Source organism: Oncorhynchus nerka, linkage group LG21 (assembly GCF_034236695.1).
Source record: "Oncorhynchus nerka isolate Pitt River linkage group LG21, Oner_Uvic_2.0, whole genome shotgun sequence".
In the NCBI taxonomy this organism is placed as follows: domain Eukaryota; kingdom Metazoa; phylum Chordata; class Actinopteri; order Salmoniformes; family Salmonidae; genus Oncorhynchus; species Oncorhynchus nerka.
This window is the reverse complement of record NC_088416.1, coordinates 28,903,979-28,928,410: the sequence shown is the minus strand read 5'-3', so window position 1 is coordinate 28,928,410 and position 24,432 is coordinate 28,903,979. Positions and strand designations below refer to the sequence as shown.

Here is a 24,432-nt window from a genome sequence, read left to right as displayed (position 1 = left end):
TGAACAGGCAGTTAACCCACTGTTCCTAGGCCGTCATTGAAAATAAGAATTTGTTCTTAACTGACTTGCCTAGATAAATAAAGTTTAAAAAAATATATATATATATTATCTTTTAGCTGAAAAAGTAATGTAGCTAGCCTCAAGGCAAAAAATTGCATTCAACTACCACCAAGCTACTGCAAAATGGAGTTAAATGACTAGTTGAACTACATGCAGTTCACTACTACAACACTGAGCATGGGCGTGTACGCTCGGGGATAACAAAGTTAGAGCTGCAGTTTGCTGCTTTGGCTGCGCTAATAAAATGTTAAGTATGTAAACTCACACAGCATTTGATGATCGCATGAGTGGAAAGGGTGAGATGAGTGGAAAAAGTGAACACGATTAACTCAGACTTGCATTGCTCATGAGAGCATGGTGCTCTTTTTAACATTTGCTTGTCTCACAGCTCCCCTTCGCTGAGATGCTTGTGGTTTAGGATGCTAGTGTGATTTGGTGGAACAAAGGGCTTTTCAATGTTTCCAGTTCTGCTGACTGTGTTGCTCAGAATTGTAATCCGTGAACCAAAAGGCTTCTCAACAGCTTTTACCCCCAAGTCATAAGACTACTGAACAGGTAATCAAATGGCACCGCCAACCCCTCTTTTATGCTACTGCTACTCTCTGTTTATCAAATATGCATAGTCACTTTAACCACGCCTACACGTACATACTACCTCAATTAGCCCGACAAACCGGTGCCTGTATATAGCCTCGCTACTGTATATAGCGCGCCTCTACTGTGTGTATAGCGCCTCTACTGTATATAGCGCCTCTACTGTATATAGCGCCTCTACTGTATATAGCGCCTCTACTGTATATAGCGCGCCTCTACTGTGTGTATATAGCGCCTCTACTGTATATAGCGCCTCTACTGTATATAGCGCCTCTACTGTATATAGCGCCTCTACTGTATATAGCGCCTCTACTGTATATAGCGCCTCTACTGTATATAGCGCCTCTACTGTATATAGCGCCTCTACTGTATATAGCGCCTCTACTGTATATAGCGCCTCTACTGTTATTATTCACTGTCTTTATACTGTTGTTTTTTATTTCCTTATCTATTGTTCACCTAATACCTATTTTTTACTTAAAAATTGCAATGTTGGTAAAGGGCCTGTAAGTAAGCACTTCACTGTCAGGTCTACACCTGTTGTATTCTGCGCATGTGACAAATAAACGTTGATTTGAAAAGGAGAGAGTAGCCCCCACGTTTAAACTTTATTGCCTACACACACAGGTTCCTATTTTCCTCATGTCTGTAAAAATAATTTCATACACAAGCTCTTCCTCCTCATGACTTAATGAGAGAAGCTCAAGTTCAGCTGGGTTTTATTCCTGCACACCAGCTTCTACTCCTCTTCCTCAAGTGCACTTTTTCAAACTGCATTCCAGGTACCCTTTGACCCAGAGTGCACATGGGTAAGATACAACTCTCATCCCCCTCATTGAGCTCTTTCAGCTAGAATTCTAACAAATTTGCCATACAACTCTCCCTCCTTGACCAGAGACCACTGTGGGTACTGTGCCAAGTGAGAGGATTTATGAGAGCAAACTGTAACAGTTCTACAGTTCTACCTACATTATACAAGTGTTTACACAACACAGAGCCTCAGACTGAGTAACCTGTACATACTTCATAGCTGCAGTCTTGGTTTTCATTTTCTACAGTTCATACCAGTAGCTTTCTGATGAAAGTGGATGGTCTTCGCGCCATATAGCATCAGTCCACCTGGGTTTTAATCTCATCAGTGGGCTTGATAGCAGTTGCCTGGAATCAGAACGGGCACTCACCGTTTTTCCGGTCTCTCAGGGGCAGCAGGTTGGGGGCGGGCTGCAGCGACAGCTCTTGCAGCTCATTGGTCACTGCCTCGCTATGTGGGCTGGGGGCGGAGTCAGACGATGCAGGAGCCGAACCACTTGGGCCTGACTCCTCCCCTGCTTGGGCCTCCATGATCTCAGGGGGGATAGAGGGTGGCTGATGGACAGACCTGAGAGAGAAACAAAATAACACATTCATCAAAAATGCCTAGAAGTCTCTCGCCATCTTACTAAACTGGCTAGAACATCCCTCCTTTACTTGTATCCCCAACTGCTTCCTGCCTTACATCACCTGCCTGACACATTCCCAGGGCTCCCCTCCAATTCACTAGCCTGACAGAGTGTATGAGCCCTAATCCAATAGGTTAATGGGTCTAGCTGCAGAACGACCAGCCCATCCCCATGGCAACCCACCATAACAGGCAGGACCGCAGATGAAACACTGGGCCCAGCCAATACTGCGGAGGACCAGATCCTTGCCATGGCAACGCGTTACATAAACACCACCCAATGCAGAGAAATGTACAAAATCACACGCTAACGGATTCAGAGGAGCAGCCTAAAAACAGACATAGCCTTGGAATGAGCGCTCAACTTGCTACTGATGGGCCACAAAGGTGCTCTTGCAAACCTCCAGCTAATCTGTCACTTAGCAGTGTGTACCGATACGGTCTCCTACACTAAATAGCAATGTGACTTGATGGAATGCAGTCTGTATCCACATGCCATTTTTGCATTAGTCATGTGGTGAGCTTTACTCATAATGCATTAATTGTTAAACTTATTTGCAGTTCTCAGCAGGTAAAACAGCAGCATATCTAAATAGCCGTGTTTAACAGAATTTGGTGCAGCAGTTAATTTTGCTGCTGTGCAATCTACTGTAATATAAAGCTTTGCATAGTGTTACACTGCCATCCATTGTCTTCTTGTTTAGTGCCTCACCCCTTGGTAAAAGGCCCAGTGCAGTCAAAAAGGTGATATCCCTGTGTTTTATATATACACAAAAATATAAAACGCAACATGTAAAGTGTTGGTCCCATGTTTCATGAGCTGAAATAAAAGATCCCAGAAATGTTCCATATGTACAAAAGGTTTATTCCTCTCAAATCCCTGTTAGTGAGTATTTCTCCTTTGCCAAGATAATTCATCCACCTGACAGGTGTGGCATATCAAGAAGTTGATTAAACAGCATAATCATTACACAGGTGCACCTTGTGCTGGGGATAATAAAAGGCCACAAAAAATGTGCAGTTGTCACAACACAATGTCACAGATGTCTCAAGTTGAGGGAGCATGCAATTGGCATGCTGACTGCAGGAATGTCAACCAGAGCTGTTGCCAGAGAATTGAATGTTCATTTCTCTACAATAAGCCACCTCCAACGTGGTTTTAGAGAATTTGGCAGTACGTCCAACAGGCCTCACAACCGCAGACCATGTGTAACCACGTCAGTCCAGGACCTCCACATACAGCTTCTTCACCTGCGGGATTGTCTGAGACCAGCCACCCGGACAGCTGATGAAACTGTGGGTTTGCACAACCGAAGAATTTCGGCACAAACGGTCAGGAACTGTCTCATGGATGCTCATCTGCATGCTCGTCGTCCTCACCAGGGTCTTAATCTGACTGCAGTTTGGTGTCGTAAACCCACTTCAATGGGGAAATGCTCACCTTCGATATCCACTGGCACGCTGGAGAAGTATGCTCTTCATAGATGAATCCCGGTTTCAACTATACCGGGCCGCATGGCGTTTGTGTGAGCGGTTTGCTGATGTCAACATTGTGAACATGGTGACGGTGGGGTTATGGTATGGGCAGGCATAAGCTAAGGACACAACTGCATTTTATCAATGGCTGTTTGAATGCCATTTAAACGGTTGCGAACAGTGAAAATTTGATGATATTTGGATGAAACCAGTTAGTAGGTTGATCCAATGATGAAAAATGACGAGCTGGTACGTTGACAAAGTTGAACATAGAGTTACTGCCCCCCCCCATGTCAAACACGTGGATCCAGGAGGCAGGATTTACTACCAGCTTTATACAACGTCACATAAAGCTGGAAATGTCAAACACCTATGGTAGTCTTATAATCCTAACTCATTTAAATATGTAGAACCGGAACAGTCATCACGAGCGCATCATACGGCTTTGTTTACAAACTGTAAGATATCTGAAGCAGAATGATACATAACCCTTGTCAACTGTGACTTTTAGCAAGCAAGCTACTTACCAGCATGCTGGAAAAAGCACACTGTGGGCCTCCCGGGTGGCGCAGTGGTTCAGAGTCCCTGGGTTCGCGCCCAGGCTCTGTCGTAACCGGCCGCGACCAGGGGGTCCGTGGGGCGACGCACAATTGGCCTAGCGTCGTCCGGGTTAGGGAGGGCTTGGTCGGTAGGGATGTCCTTGTCTCATCGCGCACCAGCGACTCCTGTAGCAGGCCGGGCGCAGTGCGCGCAAGCCAAGGTTGCCGGGTGCACGGTGTAGCCATTGGTGCGGCTGGCTTCCGGGTTGGATGCGCGCTGTATTAAGAAGCAGTACGGCTGGTTGGGTTGTGTATCGGAGGACGCATGACATTCAACCTTCGTCTCTCCCGAGCCCGTACGGGAGTTGTAGCGATGAGACAAGATAGTAGCTACTACAATAATTGGATACCAGGAAAAATTGGGGAGAAAAAAAAGGGGTAAAATTCAAAAAAAAGAAGAAAAAAAAAAGCACACTGTGTTGTGGCTGGATGCCAGTGTTAATTTACCGTTACACTATTCTCAGAAGAATGAAGACAGCTGACAGCAGTGGTTGCTTTTCATTTCAGGGGGACAGGCTGCACCGAAAATTACAATCAAGGTGCTTTATCAATTGGGGAGAACATTGGATGGGTCTTGCCAGGAAACTAATCCTGAAGACGGCTGCTGTACCATCATGGACAGTGGATCAGTGGAGGTTACAAGCTCTGACAATAATGTACGTAACAGAGGTTGAGGAGTCTGACACGGTGGCTGTAACTGTGGCTGTTTTGACTGTATATTTTCTGTAACACACCTGATAGTCACTATATGGTTTTTGTTCTTCCATCCCTAAACCACCCTAAGGTATGTATAGTTAATGTAGCTTGTGTATTTGGGGCAATCGTGATGATTAGGGGGGGTATTATTTCCATCTCCTTTTTTCTTTCCACTCATCGAGCTGTAATAAGACACTGGAGAAACTCCAACATCTACTCTGTCTGCACTGTTCCCAGGCAACCACCGCAGCAGGAATGCTGTGATACTAGGAAGGGGGATGCGGCGTAGGAAGGGGGATGCGGCGTAGGAAGGGGGATGCGGCGTAGGAAGGGGGATGCGGCGTAGGAAGGGGGTTGTGCCGTAGGAAGGGGGATGTGGCGTAGGAAGGGGGATGTGGCGTAGGAAGGGGGATGTGGCGTAGGAAGGGGGATGTGGCGTAGGAAGGGGGATGTGCCGTAGGAAGGGGGGGGAAGGGGGATGTGGCGTAGGAAGGGGGATGTGGCGTAGGAAGGGGGATATGCTGTGAAGCCAGACCCAACATACTGTAAGTCATAGTTATTCATTTCAAATATAGAGCATTTCAGGCACACAAAAATTCCAAATACAAACATTGAAAAGTTTCACTACAAAGTGCACGGCCAAACCCGTCTACCCGGTCAAATGACTTCTAACCATTTATTTCTCATGAGTGTTCATGTTGATCAATATTTCAGCTATGCTGGCCTATTGCAAATAATCAAATAAACATCTGATCAATACATACAATTCTGAACATATTATCCTTTATAATGCTAATGCAAGGGCACCAATAAATTGTACAGTATACTTATTGTATGCTGTTTTCATGTACATTCCCCTTATGTCTAAGGTGACTTAGGCTTGACTAATTCTGGTGAAGAAGCGTATCAGTGAACTGTAATCTGTAATTAGTTACAAAAAATGTGGTCCATTGTTTACCTGGTCATCAATAACTTGTGGCCCATTGTTTACCTTGTTACCTGGCAATGTACACAAGGATGTTTGAAAGAGCTGTCAGTCAAGGAGAACACATGAATGTAAACTCCCCGCCCACTCAGCCAGTTCTTTCGGGCTTACTGATCGTTATAGACGAGAGAAGGTAAAATGTATTAAATTCTGAGCATGTTTTAGTCATTAAAAGGCTATTTTTACTTGGGAAATAGGATGACTGTGCGGGACCTTTAAGTCAATATGGCAGTAACCTGAGCCCGATGGGCGGATTAACACAGCTGCCCTCTGTGAACCAAAATCACAACAATAGCTTCCTGCCACTCGAGCCATGTTCCAGAGGCTTCCACCCTTACAATCTAGCTACAACTGTTGGAACACATACAAAAACATATTATGCTGTCAGGACAAGCGAAGCCTTCCCCAAGGCTTTTCAATCCTTCAAGAAAACAGGTTATTTTCAAACCGGGCTCTTTTTAAAAAACAGGTTCATAATATACTATGTCATTTTCCATGGCAACCCATCCCCTTTCGTCAAACCTGTTCCGCTGCCCTCATCCACCTCTTGCCGTAGATAGATGTAGGCCTAGGCTGTGCGCTGAAAGGGTGCTGCTTATTAGTAGCGAGCAGAAAATGAGTTATCCATCTTTAACAAACTGTCACACTTTTGGTTCAAATTAAACAGAGTGCTTTAATCGAATACACTTATGGTAATTCAGTTCTACCAAAACCATCAACCCAGTACATCATTAAATGGAAATAGTTTCGCTAATATTTAACTAAGCCAAAAGATGCTGCAGGGACTGTCCAGGAAGCTCTAGTGAAAGTGACATGGTAACCTGAAGGGTTGTTGTGAACTTGTGATAGATACAATGATACCCGATAACAGAAGACAACAGAACGATAGCTAGAAGAGCCATAAGAATGATAAGACACTGGACTGTTGTCCAGGTAAACCATGTTGACTTGACAACCAGTTGGGAAACAGTCAGTCATACCAGAGAGGAAGTCCTGAGACAAAACAGCTGACAGAAATGTTTAAACAAACCCAGATTTATTCAAACACAACATACCCAGATATCCTATAGACACACTTTAATCCTTTACTTTCAGAGACCCGTTTTGCTTATTATAAATGATCTTGGTCATGTGCTGTTGGAGGGACTTTTACTTTCCCTTAGAATGACAGCACGCTACACCTGTAGCATGTGCTGAGCACAAACAGAATGTATCACCGTGTTGCACAATGAGTTACAGCATCCCTCAACAGGACCACATGTGACTTATTTCATCATTTCAAGATATTAGGCTAGCTATGCGTTATTGTGCTTCTGTATCTTGTTCATATAATTTCTCCCAATATTTACCCAACTTTGGAGTCTTTCTCCACCTGGAACCCAGATAAATCCCTTCATTTAATAGACACTGATCTCAAGACCCAGAGCATTGAGCTTACACTGTAATGCTCTCCTGTTATCAGAACTCTCGCCATCTGAACACTTTTTAATACCTGGGATTCTGGCTTTGGTCTTAATGGTATAGACCTACAGTAGTATATCCCCTGCCAGGTTAATACTCAGTAGCCTAATGTTTATTCTAGCATTAAGAACTCTACAAGGATCATCCTAGATCTTTAGATTGTTTCTTGAGTTGTAAAGCAATTGCAAAAGACAGAGCTTATCTTTCAAGACCTTTATTACCAATACAACTTTTGGAGATAAAGGCCATCATGTCAGGAGACCGAAACCAACTCCACACGGGCATCTACCTGCCTACCTATGAAATACAAAAACACTATCGCGACGTTGGCCTGGGGGTAGGTTTATGATACCTCTTCCCCCCTTTTTCCCTCTCGCTCTACCCTACTGATGTTACATTTGCAAACCCCTTGGTTAACAGAGATTCTGGGAACATCAGAAGGTGGGGGGAAATGAACTATATACAGGTAATCTGACCAATTGAGCATATGCAGTGGTACTTAATGAATATGATGTCAGTTCGGTTGTCATCTGAGACATTCTCATCAATGATAAGATGACAAACTCTACAGTGTAAAGTCTACACATCAGAGTTATCGGATTCACATGGAATTGTTGATCAATTTAAATGTTTGAATATGAAATTATTCGTGATTGGATGAAATGTGATTTTAGCTTCTAAAATGTGAGAATTGGGTTTTCATGAGTGAATTAGGCCCGACTCAGTGGCCCGCCCACGTGAAGAGACAAAGGTTGTAAACTATGAAACACACCACTTTTCTCCCTTCCTATATAAAGCCTTGACGACAATATAACCTCCTGTTCCGAGGATGACGGTCCGATGTCAGAATGGTTCAGATAACTACAGAACGAAACCAACATCAGCGTGAGCTTTGGTTGCGAATGGTATGAACTTTGAACTCTTATTCATTACAGAAGTGATACCTCCTAGCCGTTGAGTTAGCAACAGCAGCTGCAAACGCAGGTTAGGAAGGAACCGACAGAGTATCCCGTCTACCACACAACGACGTTACTACAACGTACCCAATTAACCAGCAGAGACATTCTTCAAAGGACAAAGGACTCGGTTTGAGCAACACGGCCTTCCATCTACCACCAACCTACCGAAGCGCAGTTCAGAGTAAATATTTATTGCATTTTCCTTTTCCAAATGGGCGGTAATTTAGAATGCATAAGATACTGTATTTACGATAGCACAGCTTCTCCCTGTGTCCCTCAGTCTTCCCGCTCTTTCACTCAAACCCAGCCCCTTTTCTTTTGTGTAACAAGCGGTCATATCTGTTCCGCCCGCTAGGGACGTTTTCCTTTATGACATAATTTGTCATTTTCCTTTATGACGTCATTTGTAATCAAGTTATGATTAAGTTATGGTGTGAGACAAAAAAATGATGTTAAAAGGTGTGCGAATCTGACTGGCACAAAAAGACTAGCCTAACACCACCCAAAGCCTCCATGTCCCCTACTTTACACAACACTGCCTAACTGTGAATCCTCCTATCCCAATTCCTCACCATGGACAGTTTTTTCAACGATTCATTACAGTCGGCACCTAGAGCAAGCTGGACTGAATTTGAAGTGCACGGTCTGAGATTCAATGCCTTAATCATTTCCCCTGCCAAAGCAATGACATCAGAGCCCGGCCTCTTTGCATCCCTCATGTTCAGACAGAAAAAGTCCTGCGTCACCACCACGTGGTCCGCACTTATTTTCCTTCACAGTCGAGAAATAATTCAAATCAGGTTTAAGGGTTCACCATTTGTTGTGATGCATGGGACCATTGGGGCAGCATGGCAGTCTAAAGCCCTTCCTCCTAGGCCCCTGTTGGGAGTAGCCGGAGGACTTGCTATCTCTGATGATGTCACTGGGTCACAATGCCACGGAGTCTGCCCGACATCTTAATTACACGTGTGTAATCCCTGCCTGATAGTCCAGTTCCACTACTGACAGAACTGTCAATCATATCTACAACCAACACACTGATCATTGACATGGCATTAGCAAACCAAAACTAGCCCAGTACATGCTGTGTTTACGTACCAAGTTGTACATAAGTGTGTGTGGAACAGTTACTAATTCAGAAAGTGGGTTCTTATTATTAGCATTAATGTTATTATGGTGCAAACACAGTACAGGTGTACAGTGCAATATATCAAACTGTTACAAGTTTCAGCCCCAGTAATGAAAATTAGGATTCAAAGAGATTGACACTTCTATGCCAAGATTCAGATTGTATTTCAACTACCTATAATCTTGTTTACTTTGAAGTGAGATATGAACTGAACATGGATGAGCTAAATGAACTCAAGCCATGATTCAAAGAAAGTGGAGATGAAAGATGAAAAACTAGAGGAAAACAAAATAACAAGACCTTCATGGTTGAAGAAAAGGGATTCACAGCACAAGTACAGCAACATGATGATGACAGCAGTAACAGAGCATAACACTTCAACCAATAGGTGTGTGTAATCGTGAGATTACGAGAGGCGTTTGTGCATAGCATACCTGGTCTATTTCCTGTTTAACAAGGTCCTGGGTGTTTCCATTTCAGTGGGGCTGCTCTCATTGTGAAAAAGTGAAAGGAGAAGGGAGGGGTAGTGAGGGTAAAAGAGAGAAAGAGATACATTTGTTACAACATGTAAACAGATTACATAAGTATCTTAATCTCTAAACCTTAGATAAGATTTATTTTAGATCCTAATTCATGTCTAAGGAGCAGGCCAACTGTTTCCAGGTCTCCTATTTACACAAAGCTCAAGCTTGAGAGATCAGATGCTAGGTAGACCCACCCCACGTAAGTATAATACAGCATTTAGATAATCCACCTGTTCATAGGCACTGACAATAGAAAAAGTAGGCCAAGTGCAGAGGATCAGCCTGAATAGGGTTCTGTGTGCCAAATAAATATGAAGCACTTATGTCATGGCAGGCAAATAAAATCTAGAGATCTGATGCAAGGATATGTTTATATTTTTAGCCAAATCGATACAAATCTAAGCCTTGAGAAAGATAAGAGGCAGGATGCGAATCCACAACACTAGCCCGCTCCACTTTTTACAGGCAGTATTAATGCGAATTTATAAACTGGGTGGTTCAAGCCCTGAATGCTGACTGGATGACAGCCGTGGTATATCAGACCGTATACCACGGGTATGACAAAACATGTATTTTTACTTCTCTAATTACATTGGTAACCAATTTATAATAGCAATAAGGCACCTCAGGGGTTTGTGGTACATGGCCAATATACCACGGCTAAGGGCTGTGTCCAGGCACTCTGCAATGTGTTGTGCATAAGAACAGCCCTTAGCTGTGGTATATTGGCCATATACCACACCCCCTCGTGCCTTATTACTTAACTAACCCAGTTCAGTTGTGAAGGGTGAAATTGCATTCTGCAATTCCTGCATATGGGCATTCCTGCATCTGCAGGAGGCGGCAGCGCTCCAGTACAGTAGTTGGCGTTAATGCACAATAACGTTGGACGCTCGCCTCCGTCCTCCCAACGAAGGGGCTGGGGCGACAACAGTAATAATACTGGTAAACAGTGTAAACAGTGCATCAAAATGGTCGACTGATCTTCAGTGCGTAAAAGAAATTCAACGTTTTGCAGGCCATCTAATAATTTAGGTAAAAATGTATTGGACGTGCATTTCACATTATGGTAGCCTACCCTTTTGGCTTTAAATTGAATATTCACTTTTTTTTTTTCATGGTTCTAGGTCAATTTAAGTATTTTGAACGAAGAGCCATTTGGGGGCCAAATGAGCCGGCTCTTTTACATGAACCGATCTCAATGCCCATCACTACTCGACACCACGCAGAATACGTGATTAGCTAGAAGGAGCTGCGCGGCCACATACAAGTTCAAATCAGACATTCACGCTTGCCATAGAGTTGAAATATTTATACTTTGCTAGCTGCACATCTACCTCTAGTGCACCTGCTGTCTCGACCTCAATGCTCGACTATGAAAAACCAACTCCCCTTTACTTGTTGCATCCTCTATAACCACTGATCATTTGACTGTGCTGGTCATATAGCTATGCAAATCTTGAAAAACGATAAGGCCAGATGTCAAAGTGTCTTACCTAGCAAGTCACGTTAGCAGCGGCGAGTGTTTAGGCTACCATTGTGATTGACAACTAGATAGATAGTGTTCAGTTTGACGGCTAACGTAAACTCACCCCATCCCGTACAAATGTGCGCAACCGCATCATTCAAACGAGGCTACAAAGAAAACGAATGGGACTGTAGCAACTGTGTTAAATTCAAAATCGAGGGTGTGAACTAGGTTTTTATTCAAGCTAATGGCTCTATAGTATTGAAGAAAAGTTGACAAAAACGGACCCTCTCCGTTACACCTAGACGTGTCATGTCGTAACGTACAGCACGCATAATGCAACTATTTCTGTCTTACAATCTCTCTCCACCAGGTGTAGCACTTCTCTCATCCTTTAAAAACAAGAAATGGACAGTGATGGGGTAAGGGGGGATACCTAGTCATTTTTCTCGTCATCATTGCATGCAATCATCATTCTCAAACCTGCCGTTTACTTCTAAGATCACTTTAGCACCGCCTTAAAAACCCGATTCAAATTCGACACAAACCTTCAAATAGGTATGTAATGACACATTATATAAACTCTTTATAGTGTTTTATTTACATTTTAGAGGCGATAAGGTGATAAGTTGGACAGATCGAGTGAAAAAAAAAGCTATTATCCCACACAACATTCTCCTTCTCACTATCACGCATTAGTTACGCTTCCTCACCGGCCATTTAAAAAAAAAAAAAGACCGACTTGTCTTCTTAAATTATGCAGAAACGGGCAGCGTTCAGGTCATGTAATTGATTCTGTTGGAAAGGGGAGAAATTGTGCTTTACAATGGTATTGACATTACAGTTGATCTGGAAGTATTACGTTTTGGGGCGCTAAAATAAGGCAAATTGTACGGACCAAGGCGATGTACGAGTTTACCTTAGTTCCCTAAAGTTAGCTATCTAACCATTGTGGTAATTGTGCTGTAACTATTACGTAATGCGCTCGCTAGATGCTAGCTACATAGACTCATGGCTCGTGCAGCAGTCATAAACCAGATTTTAGCCCCGCGTAGCCAGATGTGGGTGCACTGTTTCTAAACTGACTAATCACTAACCAGCTCCCTAGTCTGATTGCGATTATCTGATAGCTAACCCAGTTGCTAACATTAGCGGTTCAACTCACCTCGCAAGAGGCACACGCTGCTGCAGTGCTGGTGGTATGGAACCGAGACCGCAAGCATTCGAGTGGTGACGGCAGAAAAGTTATGGTCGACAAGTTCGTCGCATTTCCATTGGTCTTCAATCAAATCGATACTTTACTGACCGTTGTTAAAGCTAGCTAGCTAATAACATTCCCTCACAAACTGCTCACGCAAACGAATGTCAAACCAGCAAGAATAACAATCCTTCAGAATAAAAGTTATGTCCTGTAGTCTTAAAGTGTAAATGATTAAATAAGCCAAACAATTATGGGCAATATCTTAATCATCGATATATCTTACAGCAGTTAAATACAATGAATTATATATTTGTTTGCATTCAATTGTTTTGCCCAAATGATAAAACAAATTTGTGCTAGTTCTTATATGAACTATTTCGAATGCGTGTCAAAAATAAAAGTCCTATACATATTACACATCCCATTCCAGGCCCACAATAACACCAACATCAGTACAGAATTAGGGTTGAAAGCAGTTAAAATACCTCTTAAATCCCGATGTCTTCTGCTCAAGCAAAGATCATACAGCTCTAACCAATGATTCTCACTTTAATGGCCAGATGTTTTGGGAAACCATATTTAATAAGTGTTCCAACCTGCACTTGATCTACTTCCATTATTAGGATGACACTTTTGGTGTTTGGTATCACAGTAAAAATACTACGTTTATTCACATTTTTAACACAAACCCCACATAAATACACCATACACTGATTCTATTGATTTTCTGGACATTACGGTTTTTCTTTTTTCCCCACTAGATGGAGACATAATCTTCAAAACCAAAGTAACCTTAAATCAACAGATACACACTTGGAGAAGTATGCCCTCTCCTCGACTCTTCCAGAGATACTTTTGAGGAGATGGGAAACTCCATTGGAATCGGATTAACGCCCATTGTTTGCGTAGTCCCCGTGTCGTCAGTGGGAAGCGCAATCTGGGCGATTCGGGACAAGGAAAGCTCTTCAAGGAATGGGAGTTAATTGGGAGCTAGCCCAGATGCCTGTGTGGAGTTGTCCTACTAAGTACTAAGGTAACATATGGAATTGTTTTAAGATGGTCATTCCACGGATCATTTAGCTATTTGATTTGGAATTTTAGGACCCCTGAGGTATAAAAAAATTATAAAAAATGATTTGACAAAAAATAGAATTTGGACTACTACTATAGCCTATAGAAACACAGAATAACATGTTCATAAATGGCAACAAAAGAAAGAGTCATAAAATGTATCACAAGGAACAAGGCTTTGAAGTGTCTGTCCTACATCTAGGAGATGCTGTATAAGAAAGCTCAGGAGATATGTTTTTTTGGAGACATTTAACCCCTTATTTTTGTTGCCACAAAACTACCTCCATACTTCCATTTGTTTTTATGTGTAACCTTCAAACAAGTCCCGTGACACTTGTGTGGGTGGTAGAGCAAAACAGAGAACACCCATGTTTGTGAGTCTCTCCCCTTTCCATCGAGTGTAGGATGTCTCAGGGTCTGACAAACACTGCTGTAGCTCAGCCACCTTCCAATGCAGATATGGAAGGCTGACATAGGCGGATGCAGTGATATCTGTAGTTTAAAAACAGACAGATTTTTATGCAGATGTTTTATTGTGTTACTTAGATTGATGCATGGGTTAACTACTGGGGGGCAAGGAGAACCCCAGCTCAGCTAAAACCATTGATAACTATGTGCCGTTTTCAAGGGATTGTTAAATAAATGTTAAATAACCATTTGGTATGTAGTTCGCTAGCTAAACATCAGCTATCTGAGCAGCTAACCGATCGCTGCAGCTGTACATAGTCCAATTGTAAATAGCGCACCCAATCACCTACCTCATCCCCATATTGTTTATTTACTTTGCTTCTCTTTTGCACACCAGTATCACTACTTACACACCATCATCTGCTCATCTATCACTCCAGTGTTAATCTGCTAAATTTGAATTACTTTGCTACTATGGCCTATTTATTGCCTTAACTCCTCATGCCATTTGCACACACTGTATATAGACTTTTTCTATTGTGTTATTGACTGTACGCTTGTTTATTCCATGTGTAACTGTGTTGTTTGTGTCGCACTGCTTTGCTTTATCTTGGCCAGGTCGCAGTTGTAAATGAGAACTTGTTCTCAACTGGCCTACCTGGTTAAATAAAAGGTGAAATAAAAAATATAAAAAAATAAGCAAACATGTCATTTAACTTGCATCATCAGAGATTAGGCTTTTGAAATGAGCTTGACATTACCAGGACCTGCCAAAGTTAATCAGTCGGACTACTGTCATCACTTACTTAAAGGCAAGCAAATCAAACAATATATTTGGATATAGCCATCTACTGTAGCTTATCCCCTGAATGTTAATAAATCCTCTTAAGGATTAGCCCCTTTTTTCAAATTTTCACCTAAAATGACTTACCCAAATCTAACTGCCTGTAGCTCAGGCCCTGAAGCAAATATATGCATAGTCTTGGTACCATTTGAAAGGAAACATTTTGAAGTTTATGGAAATGTGAAAGGAATGTAGTAGAATATAACACAATAGATCTGGTAAAAAATAATAAAGAAAAAAATACATATCATTGGTTAGACTTAGAACCAAATTCAGTCTGGTCCTCTGACAGATTCATATTTCTCTAGGACAAAATGCTCCCACTAAACTAAATACAACTTATAAAGGCTTCATAAGCACTACATAAAGCCTTAACAAATCTGTACGCATTTGTCATACTCTATAAATGGTGTATAAACATAGATAGTGCATTATGGAACAATTGTAAATTAACCCTACAGAGGAAATGGCTATGTCACTCTTAATACACCATTTATATAGAGTATGACATAGTTAGATTATTTGTGCATTTATGTAGTCCTTATGAAGCCTTTATGTATGCTCAGTGGTGTAAAGTACTTAAGTCAAAATACTTTAAAGTATTACTTAAGTAGTTTTTTGGGGTGTCTGTACTTTACTATTCATATTTTTGACAACTTTTACTTCACTACATTTCTAAATAAGATATTGTACTTTTTACTCCATACATTTCCCCTGACAACCCAAAGTAGTCATTACATTTTGAATGCTTAGCAGGACAGGGAAATCATGAAACTTAAACACATATGAAAAGAACACGTGGTCATCCCTACTGCCTATGGTCTGGCGGACTCACTTGCTGTGCCCCTGACTATCCATACATTTTTAAAACCAGAAAATGGTGCCGTCTGCTTTGCTTAAGATAAGGAATTTGAAATGACATACTTTTACTTCTACTTGATACTTAAGTATATTTTAGCAATTACATTTACTTTTGATAATTAAGTATATTTAAAACCAAATACTTTTAGACTTTTACTCAAGTACTATTTTCCTGGGTGACTTTCACTTTAGTAGCTTTCTATTAAAAGGTATCTATACTTTTACTCAAGTATGACAATTCTGTACTTTTTCCACCACTGTGTATGCTCTACCTAGTACATTTGGGACCGACAAAATCAACTCAAATGGTGGATTTGGCGCCCCTATCTGTCAACAGTTTCCACAAAATGTCATTTAAATAGTTTCATGCAGCGTGTGCCAGATTTGGGGAAACCAGAAATGCCCTCCTGGCTAATCTTCAACAGCACATTAGATACATTACAAGAATGACAAAGACAACATTACTAATACATTTAACAAAATAGGAAAACGCATTAGAAAGCTTAAAGGTAGTAGTTCACCAAAATTAGTTTCCTTACCCTTTAAGCAGTCTATGGACAAGGTACGACAACCATCCATGCTTTGGTTTTACTGGCCACTGATTCAAATGCTAATTTTATAGTATTTGTGGCTCAAATCCAATGCAAGTCAATGGTTCCTATATTAGCATTTCCACACTTTATGTCCAAATCATCCTATAGTATCTGAAAATGTATTGTGTAACTCAAGTTACTTACAGATTATTTGAGTTGTGGACCAGGATGTGGACATGAAGCTACAGTTATGATTCGGTTTAGGGTTGTGGGTTAGGGTTGAACTGGGATGTGGACACGAATCTAGGGTTAGGGTTGAACTGGGATGTGGACACGAATCTAGGGTTAGGGTTGAACTGGGATGTGGACACGAATCTAGGGTTAGGGTTGTGGGTTAGGTTTGAACTGGGATGTGGACACGAATCTAGGGTTAGGGTTGTGGTTGAGGCTAGGTTAAGTTTGAACTGGGGTGTTGAAGGTATGAAGCGAAGGAAATCCTCTGGGTTGATTATGAATACTTTAATGTCATAAAATCCCATACTATTTTCTCTTGGCTAAATTAGAGAGGTTTCTTCGGAGACAATGGCATCTGGTTTCTGTTGTGCAATATGAGCGAATGGAATTTAGTCATGTAATTTAGAATACCTTCTTCTGGCCTGTGTTTAAGTAAAAGATTAGCTAGTTTGTATTAACACGCCCTACGTCAATCTCATCTGTCTGCACTGGGTTCTGACAACTAAAACACTGTAATACCGGTGGTAGTAGACGGTTATTATGCCACTGTTATATCATATCATTGTTATCTGATAATAGCTTTGGTCACATGGGTGGCTGGCCCATATCGCCATTGCTGAATCGCGTCTCCTTAACCAGATCCATTTATAAGGCCCCCACAGCAGAAACTGCATCAGTACTGATACAGGTTCAATTTCTGGACATTATCCTCCTCTTAGATAAGGTCTGCCCAGGGGATTTGAGCTGAGTGGCTGTCTGTTTTCTACCCGTGGCAGTCGGTTTCCTCCTCTAGTTTTTAATCATAGCCGTAATCTGCTGCTGTTACTCTGGAGGCCAGGCCCATATGCCACAATCTCCCTGTGACCTGGATTCAAAGCCTTTTAATCCCTGCAGCAATTTGTTTCTGGGCAAAGACCGGTGTCAGAATATGAAATCCTTTATGTCCTTTATTGGAGTCTAATGCAAAACCGTGCACTTCCTAAAATGAAGTACTTCAAAGTGTTTCATCTGTGCTCTATTTCAATATCACCAAACCCACAGGAATACGATGTGGTTGTGGCCGAGGTCCGGCATCTCCAGGCTGGAGACCAAACCCACAAGCAAAACGTATGTTACCAAACGCACATTGTCATCTAAAAAGGGAGAACATCGTGTCACATCATGGCAGACCAAGATCGATTGATACCGTCTTTAATCTGTGTGTGAGCTGGAATAGAGGTGATTCATTGGTGAATAATCTGACATTGACTCAAGCAGATGTTGATCATCTAAGGGAGTGTTTAACTCTAGTGCAGTGCATGGAACAGGGAAAGTGGAGATCCCGATACTCAAATCTGGCAAAGATTTAATCCCGGTACATCACAAGGTAGAGTCAAAAAAGAGAATCATACTTTATTACCATCTGTATACAATACATTCACTATCAAACCTATGCATGTGTTAGAAGATAATCATTCATGAGACAAATAACTACTGTACTTTGAGTATAGGCCTACATTTGAAACATGACACCCATGTTTTCTCAACAGCGTGCAGAAATGGAAGACATTGAAGAGAAAATGTTGAACAGAAAAATAAACACTGTACTGTACTTTTAAGAAAGGAATGAACAGGATAAATTGTAGGCAGTCAAACACTTCGGGTAGTTAAATGATACACCGAAAAAGAATGATGTCCCTTCCTCAAGTTCCATAAGTCACAGACTTCTAGATATATCATACAAAACTGCTCATACTCTAAAATATTGTTTCTCAGGCTTGGAACCAGAATAGGCCATACGTTATGACCATGATGAAGTAGAAGAGAGAAGGAGTGCCACAAGTTCAACTGAATGTTAAGGAGCAGTCTGAGCCTGAGGTGTGTTATGAACTCTCACAGTCAGTTTGCTGCAGATGGGAAATGGCCCTGTTCTTTTTTTCTTCTTCAAACATAAAATGACCAGGGAGCATGGTGTAAAATGTGAACCTAGATCGGTGAGGGAAAATGCATCTATGGAACTTATTACTCACTCAGTGTCCCTCCCTCATGACAGTCACCTCTCCTGGGTCTGCGACTCAGCATCCCAGCTCTTGCCGCCATGTTGGTTCTTCTTGCGGGTGTGCTCGGCCATGACCACAGCTGCCAACACGGTCACCAGCACCGTTACGGTAATGACCAGCACGGTGGCCGTCTCTGCCATGCACAACTGACTGTCCACCCACGCCAGCGAGGCGCCTGCCAGCTGCAGAGGCTCGTGGCACGTCACGTTGTGGTAGTCGTCAACGTGAAGGTGGCGCACACTCAGCAGCTTGCTGAAGACCCGGTGCAGGTCGCAGTCGCAGTTCCACGGGTTGCCAGCTAGCTGCAGGTGGGTGCCGGCCGTGTGGAGGCTCAGGAAGGTCTTGAACTTAAGGTGCTGCAGCTGGTTTCCCTCCAGGCCCAGAAGGGTGAGACTGTGCAGGGGAGCCAGAGCCTCCGTGTCGATGTGAGTGATGTTGTTCTGGCCCAGCTGCAGGGCCTCCAGGACGGGCAGCATGGACAGGGAACCATGGCGCACAGCTCCCAGCTGGTTGGCATGGAGGTAGAGGTGGCGTAGGCGAGACAGGCCCCGGAAGGCTCCTGGCTGCAGGAAGGTGATGTGGTTGTGGCTGAGGTCCAGCTTCTCCAGGCTCTCCAGGTGCTCCAGGCTGGAGACTTCTAGCCACTCAAGGGTGTTGTGGTCCAACCGGAGCTCCCGGACCGAGGACAGACTGTGGGAGAAGTCCAACGGCAGCCGGCGCAGTTTGTTACGGCTCATGTCCAGCTTCTCCAGAAAGGAGAGGGAGTAGAAGGCCTGGGAGAGGAGGGGGGTACAATAAATTATGAACATGAAAAAGTAAATCGGTATCAAACCCTCATATCCACCATCAAATCCTTATGCTAAACTATGCCACTAATGTTATCTAATGCATAGGCTATTGCAGTGTTTCTCAATCCATTACTAGTGCTGGACTAGACCAAACATATACACAGTAGGTCCTCTATGGGTATATGCCATTATATTTGTTTCGCATGTGTTTACCTCGGGCTGCAGCAGCTGGATTCCACTGTCAGACAGCACCAGGATCCGCAGTGACCAAAGTCCGGCAAAGGCACGGCTCCGCACTTCCATCAGCAAGTTGCCACCCAGGTCCAGCAGCCAGGTGCCATGGGACAGGCCATGGGGCACTTGGAGGAACCCGCGCGCTCGGCAGTCCACCAAATCCGAGTGTTCGTAGCAGAGACAGGGGTGAGGGCACTCTTTTGAACCTAACACCGAAGACAGCGCCAGCAGCAGCAGAGCAGGAAATAACATATTACTTGCAAAAATGTGCACCTAAAGTGCTTTATCACGACAAGGCTTGAGGACGTTTGGAGTAGAGTATCAGAATCCAGATAGGAATATCTGCGAAATAAGGCACACAACCATTAGATTTATGGTTTGGAGATACAGTATGAAACGCTGTCGCTGAGTAGTGAGTATTCGGTACGATAGAGGAACATGTACATGTAAGCTGTAGGCTTTTAATAGCTTGAACTTGTCGACATCTCTAAAAGACAAGATGGGAAACAGTCAGAATCCGTTACTGTACACAATACCAGCAGTGAGACGGTTGCACGTAATGTTTTACGCATAGCCTACTTTAGCGGTTTTAAATTATACGAGCTGTGGGTATTGTTGGTAATTGCAGAAATACACAATTACCTTTTTTAAATATGTTACAATGTAAATAAAGATTACTTTTTTAAACCGACAAAACAGCAAGCCTATTCAATGAACGATAACAGCAACGGCAAATAACTCGTAAGTAATTAAATTAAAACAATACTTTACCTACAATATTTATATCCAATCAACAATGAAAAGCGCTGGTGCCGCATCAGTAAACTAACTCGTGTCCTCATCACGCTCCCTCCCGCTTTTTCCGTGGAGATTAAATCCACAAATCATCTGCCCTACAGATGTTCCCATCTAATAATGGAGTTTTTTTTAGTACTCCTTAGTCCCCCCCTTTCATTTCACCAAAATGTATCCAGCGTCCCCTTATTAGCCAGAGTAGAATAAACATCCAAGTTACCAATTGAAGACCCCTCGTTTATCGAATATGAAAAAAGGACGATGGAACATCTGCCCTGCAATCCCCCAATTTTAATATTACACAATGTAGTTTTCGTGAATTTCTTAACAAATGTCATTGCGTCGTATAAAATCACATTTACGCAGAGGTTACATGGTGCATCCATCAAACTGTCCAATAGTTATATACAGTGAATTCAGGAAAGTATTCGGACCACTCCACATTGTTACATAAGTCTTATTCTAAAATTGATTAAATAAGTCTTCAAATCTACACACAATACTCCACAATGACAAAATAAAATACATTTTTGCAAATGTAAAAAAAAAAAACTTTATTTACATACGTTTTAAAACCCTTTGCTATGAGACTCGAAATTAAACTCAGGTGCATCCTGTTTCCATTGATCATCCCTGAGATGTTTCTACAACTTGATTGAAATCTACCTGTGATAAATTCAATTGATTGGACATGATTTGGAAAGGCACATACCTGTCTATATAATGTCCCACAGTTGACAGTGCATGTCAGATCAAAAACCTAGCCATGAGGTCAAAGGAATTGTCTGTAGAGCTCCAAGACAGGATGGCATCGAGGCACAGATCTGGGTAAGTGTACCAGGAAATGTCTGCAGCATTGAAGGTCCAAACCGTGGCCTCAATCATTCTTAAATAGAAGAAGTTTGGAACCACCAAGACTCTTCCTAGATGGCCGCACGGCCAAACTGAGCAATCGGGCTGAGCAATCGGAGGATTAGGGCCTTGGTCAGGGAGGTAACCAAATACCCGATGGGCACTCTGACAGAGCTCCAGAGTTCCTCTGTGGAGATGGGAGAAAATTCCAGAAGGGCAACAATCTCTGCAGAACTCCAACAAAAGCAGGCCTTTATGGTGGAGCGGCCTCAGGAAAAGGCACATGACAGCCCGCTTGGAGTTTGCCAAAAGGCACCTAAAGATTCTCTGGTCTGATTAAACTAAGATTGAACTCTGGCCTGAATTCCAAGCTTCACTTCTGGAGGAATCCTGGCACCATCCCTACGGTGAAGCATGGTGGTGGCAGCATCACATGGTGGGGATGTTTTTCAGGGACTGGGAGACTTGTCAGGATCAAAGGAAAAATGAACAGCGCAAAGCACAGAGATCCTTGATGAAAACCTGTTCCAGGAAATGATAGGCAATTAGCAAGAGACCCCCAATAAAGGAGTGGTTCTGCAGATGGTACCACAGACCACTTCTCAGTTCCTATGCTTCCTGGCTGATGTTTTGGTCACTTTTGAATGCTGGCGGTGCTTTCACTCTAGTGGTAGCATGAGACGGAGTCTACAACCCACACAAGTGGCTCAGGTAGTGCAGCTCCTCCAGGATGGCACATCAATGCGAGCTGTGGCAAGAAGGTTTGCTGTGTCTGTCAGCGTAGTGTCCAGAGCATGGAGGCGCTACCAGGAGACAGGCCAGTACATCAGGAGACGTGGAGGCCGTAGGAGGGCAACAACCCAGCAGCAGGACCGCTACCTCCGCCTTTGTGCAAGGAGGAGCACTGCCAGAGCCCTGCAAAATGACCTCCAGCAGGCCACAAATGTGCATGTGTCTGCTCAAACGGTCAGAAACAGACTCCATGAGGGTGGTATGAGGGCCTGACGTCCACTGGTGGGGGCTTATAGCCCAACACCGTGCAGGACGTTTGGCATTTGCTAGAGAAAACCAAGATTGTCAAATTCACCACTGGCACCCTGTGCTCTTCACAGATGAAAGCAGGTTCACACTGAGCACGTGACAAACGTGACAGAGTTTGGAGATGCCGTTCTGCTGCCTGCAACATCCTCCAGCATGACCGGTTTGGCGGTGGGTCACTCATGGTGTGGGGTGGCATTTCTTTGGGGGGCCGTACAGCCCTCCATGTGCTCGCCAGAGGTAGCCTGACTGCCATTAGGTACCGAGATGAGATCCTCAGACCCCTCATGAGACCATATGCTGGTGCGGTTGGCCCTGGGTTCCTCCTAATGCAAGATAATGCTAGACCTCATGTGGCTGGAGTGTGTCAGCAGTTCCTGCAAGAGGAAGGCATTGATGCTATGGACTGCCCGTTCCCCAGACCTGAATCCAATTGAGCACATCTGGGACATCATGTCTCGCTCCATCCACCAACGCCACGTTGCACCACAGACTGTCCAGGAGTTGGTGGATGCTTTAGTACAGGTCTGGGAGGAGATCCCTCAGGAGACCATCCGCCACCTCATCAGGTGCATGCCCAGGCGTTGTAGGGAGGTCATATAGGCACGTGTAGGCCACACACACTACTGAGCCTCATTTTGACTTGTTTTAAGGACATTACATCAAAGTTGGATCAGCCTGTAGTGTAGTTTTACACTTTAATTTTGAGTGTGACTCCAAATCCAGACCTCCATGGGTTGATACATTTGATTTCCATTGATAATTTGTGTGTGATTTTGTTGTCAGCACATTCAACTATGTAAAGAAAAAACTATTTATTAAGAATATTTCATTCATTCAGATCTAGGATGTGTTATTTGAGTGTTCCCTTTATTTTTTTGAGCTATATATATATATATATATATATATATATATATATATATATACACACACACACATACATACATACATTTTGCAAACATACCAATATTCCAAACTTGCCACACCACAGCATCTTCTTTATCTAAAAGGCATCCATTGAAACGATATTCTGAAACAAGATTAACATCATGCAACCAGTTACTACAACAAAAATTAATTGCGCCTGGAGGGGTTCTAGGTGATGATAAATGGGAAACTTGCTGTGAATAATAGATTTATACACTGTCCAGCTGACCAACGCATGTGTAGGGTACGGTTTCAGATCTGTTTCGCCTCTTTCCATGGAGTTCTGGAAAAAGGAAAACTATTCTCAGCCTGAATTAATGATTTAATTGAGGTTAAAAAAAAGTCAATGAGTGGCTAAGCATGCCATTCTATAGGGAAGAATAGGCTCCTTTAATTGGTTGAGTGAATCGCCTTTATATTTTTAATTATGTGGAGTAGCCCACAAATGCCCCTAGAAGCATTCAATTTCTCATGACAGGTAGGCAGGCCTACTCTAATTCATTAAGTGAGTGAATAGGGAACATACAGTATTTCAACACCCTTTGTGGCATTTACCAAATAGATTTTTTTAGATTAAATGTCATTAAGTACAATTCTAACAATGTGCCACGGTTCTTTGTTATGTGGATACAATGTTTATTGAAGGCAAGACCTCAGAGCTTGGCTACTGTCTGATATGACCTATTGAATGGGACATGGTCATTGCTTGTTTACCACATACATCTCATGTCCCACCTTCATTTACATCTTACCCATACATCTCATGTCCCACCTTCATTTACATCTTACCCATACATCTCATGTCCCACCTTCATTTACATCTTACCCATACATCTCATGTCCCACCTTCATTTACATCTTACCCATACATCTCATGTCCCACCTTCATTTACATCTTACCCATAAATCTCATGTCCCACCTTCATTTACATCTACATTTCTATGATGCCCTCTGCTGACAATCTGAAGGCATAGCAAATAACAAAAATGGTTTTGATAACAACTGCAATTCATCCATCCCAGATGATCCTGCTCAATAAAACCTGGCTATAAAATGTTGAAATAATGCATTTAACAAAACAATGAGTTGAAGATGAATTCCTTTTCCATGAGAAAGGAATATTTTGATACGAGTGTGAACGAAAGACTGATTGCTACATCAACTACTAGAAAACCATGAACACCAAATACCAAAAAAGAAACGTGACAAACTGCAAA

The 24,432-nt window shown here is 42.7% G+C and overlaps 2 protein-coding genes across 4 annotated transcripts in view; both read right to left on the bottom strand.

The window, feature by feature from the left end:
- Window positions 1-12,767, bottom strand: part of LOC115104261 (myocardin-related transcription factor A-like) — a 54,321-nt gene extending 41,554 nt beyond the window's left edge. For 2 of the 3 annotated variants that reach the window (XM_029625603.2, XM_029625605.2), the window contains exons 1-3: window positions 12,555-12,767; window positions 9,832-9,882; window positions 1,836-2,032 (exon numbers count right to left, since the gene is read on the bottom strand). In XM_029625603.2, the coding sequence (XP_029481463.2) occupies window positions 1,836-1,995 (160 nt within the window). In that variant the 5' untranslated portion in view covers window positions 1,996-2,032; window positions 9,832-9,882; window positions 12,555-12,767. Of the gene's footprint in view, window positions 1-1,835; window positions 2,033-9,831; window positions 9,883-10,690; window positions 10,849-12,554 lie in introns of those variants that run through there. The other variant, XM_065006527.1, reaches the window with a different exon arrangement.
- Window positions 12,768-17,908: 5,141 nt separating this feature from the next.
- si:ch211-237i5.4 (slit homolog 2 protein) lies at window positions 17,909-20,643 on the bottom strand. The gene is made up of 2 exons (XM_029624474.2): window positions 19,582-20,643; window positions 17,909-19,353 (listed from the first exon to the last, which is right to left on the bottom strand). The coding sequence occupies exons 1-2, from the start codon at window positions 19,852-19,854 to the stop codon at window positions 18,574-18,576; spliced, it is 1,053 nt and encodes a 350-aa protein (XP_029480334.1). The 5' UTR covers window positions 19,855-20,643; the 3' UTR covers window positions 17,909-18,573.
- Window positions 20,644-24,432: the final 3,789 nt, after the last annotated feature.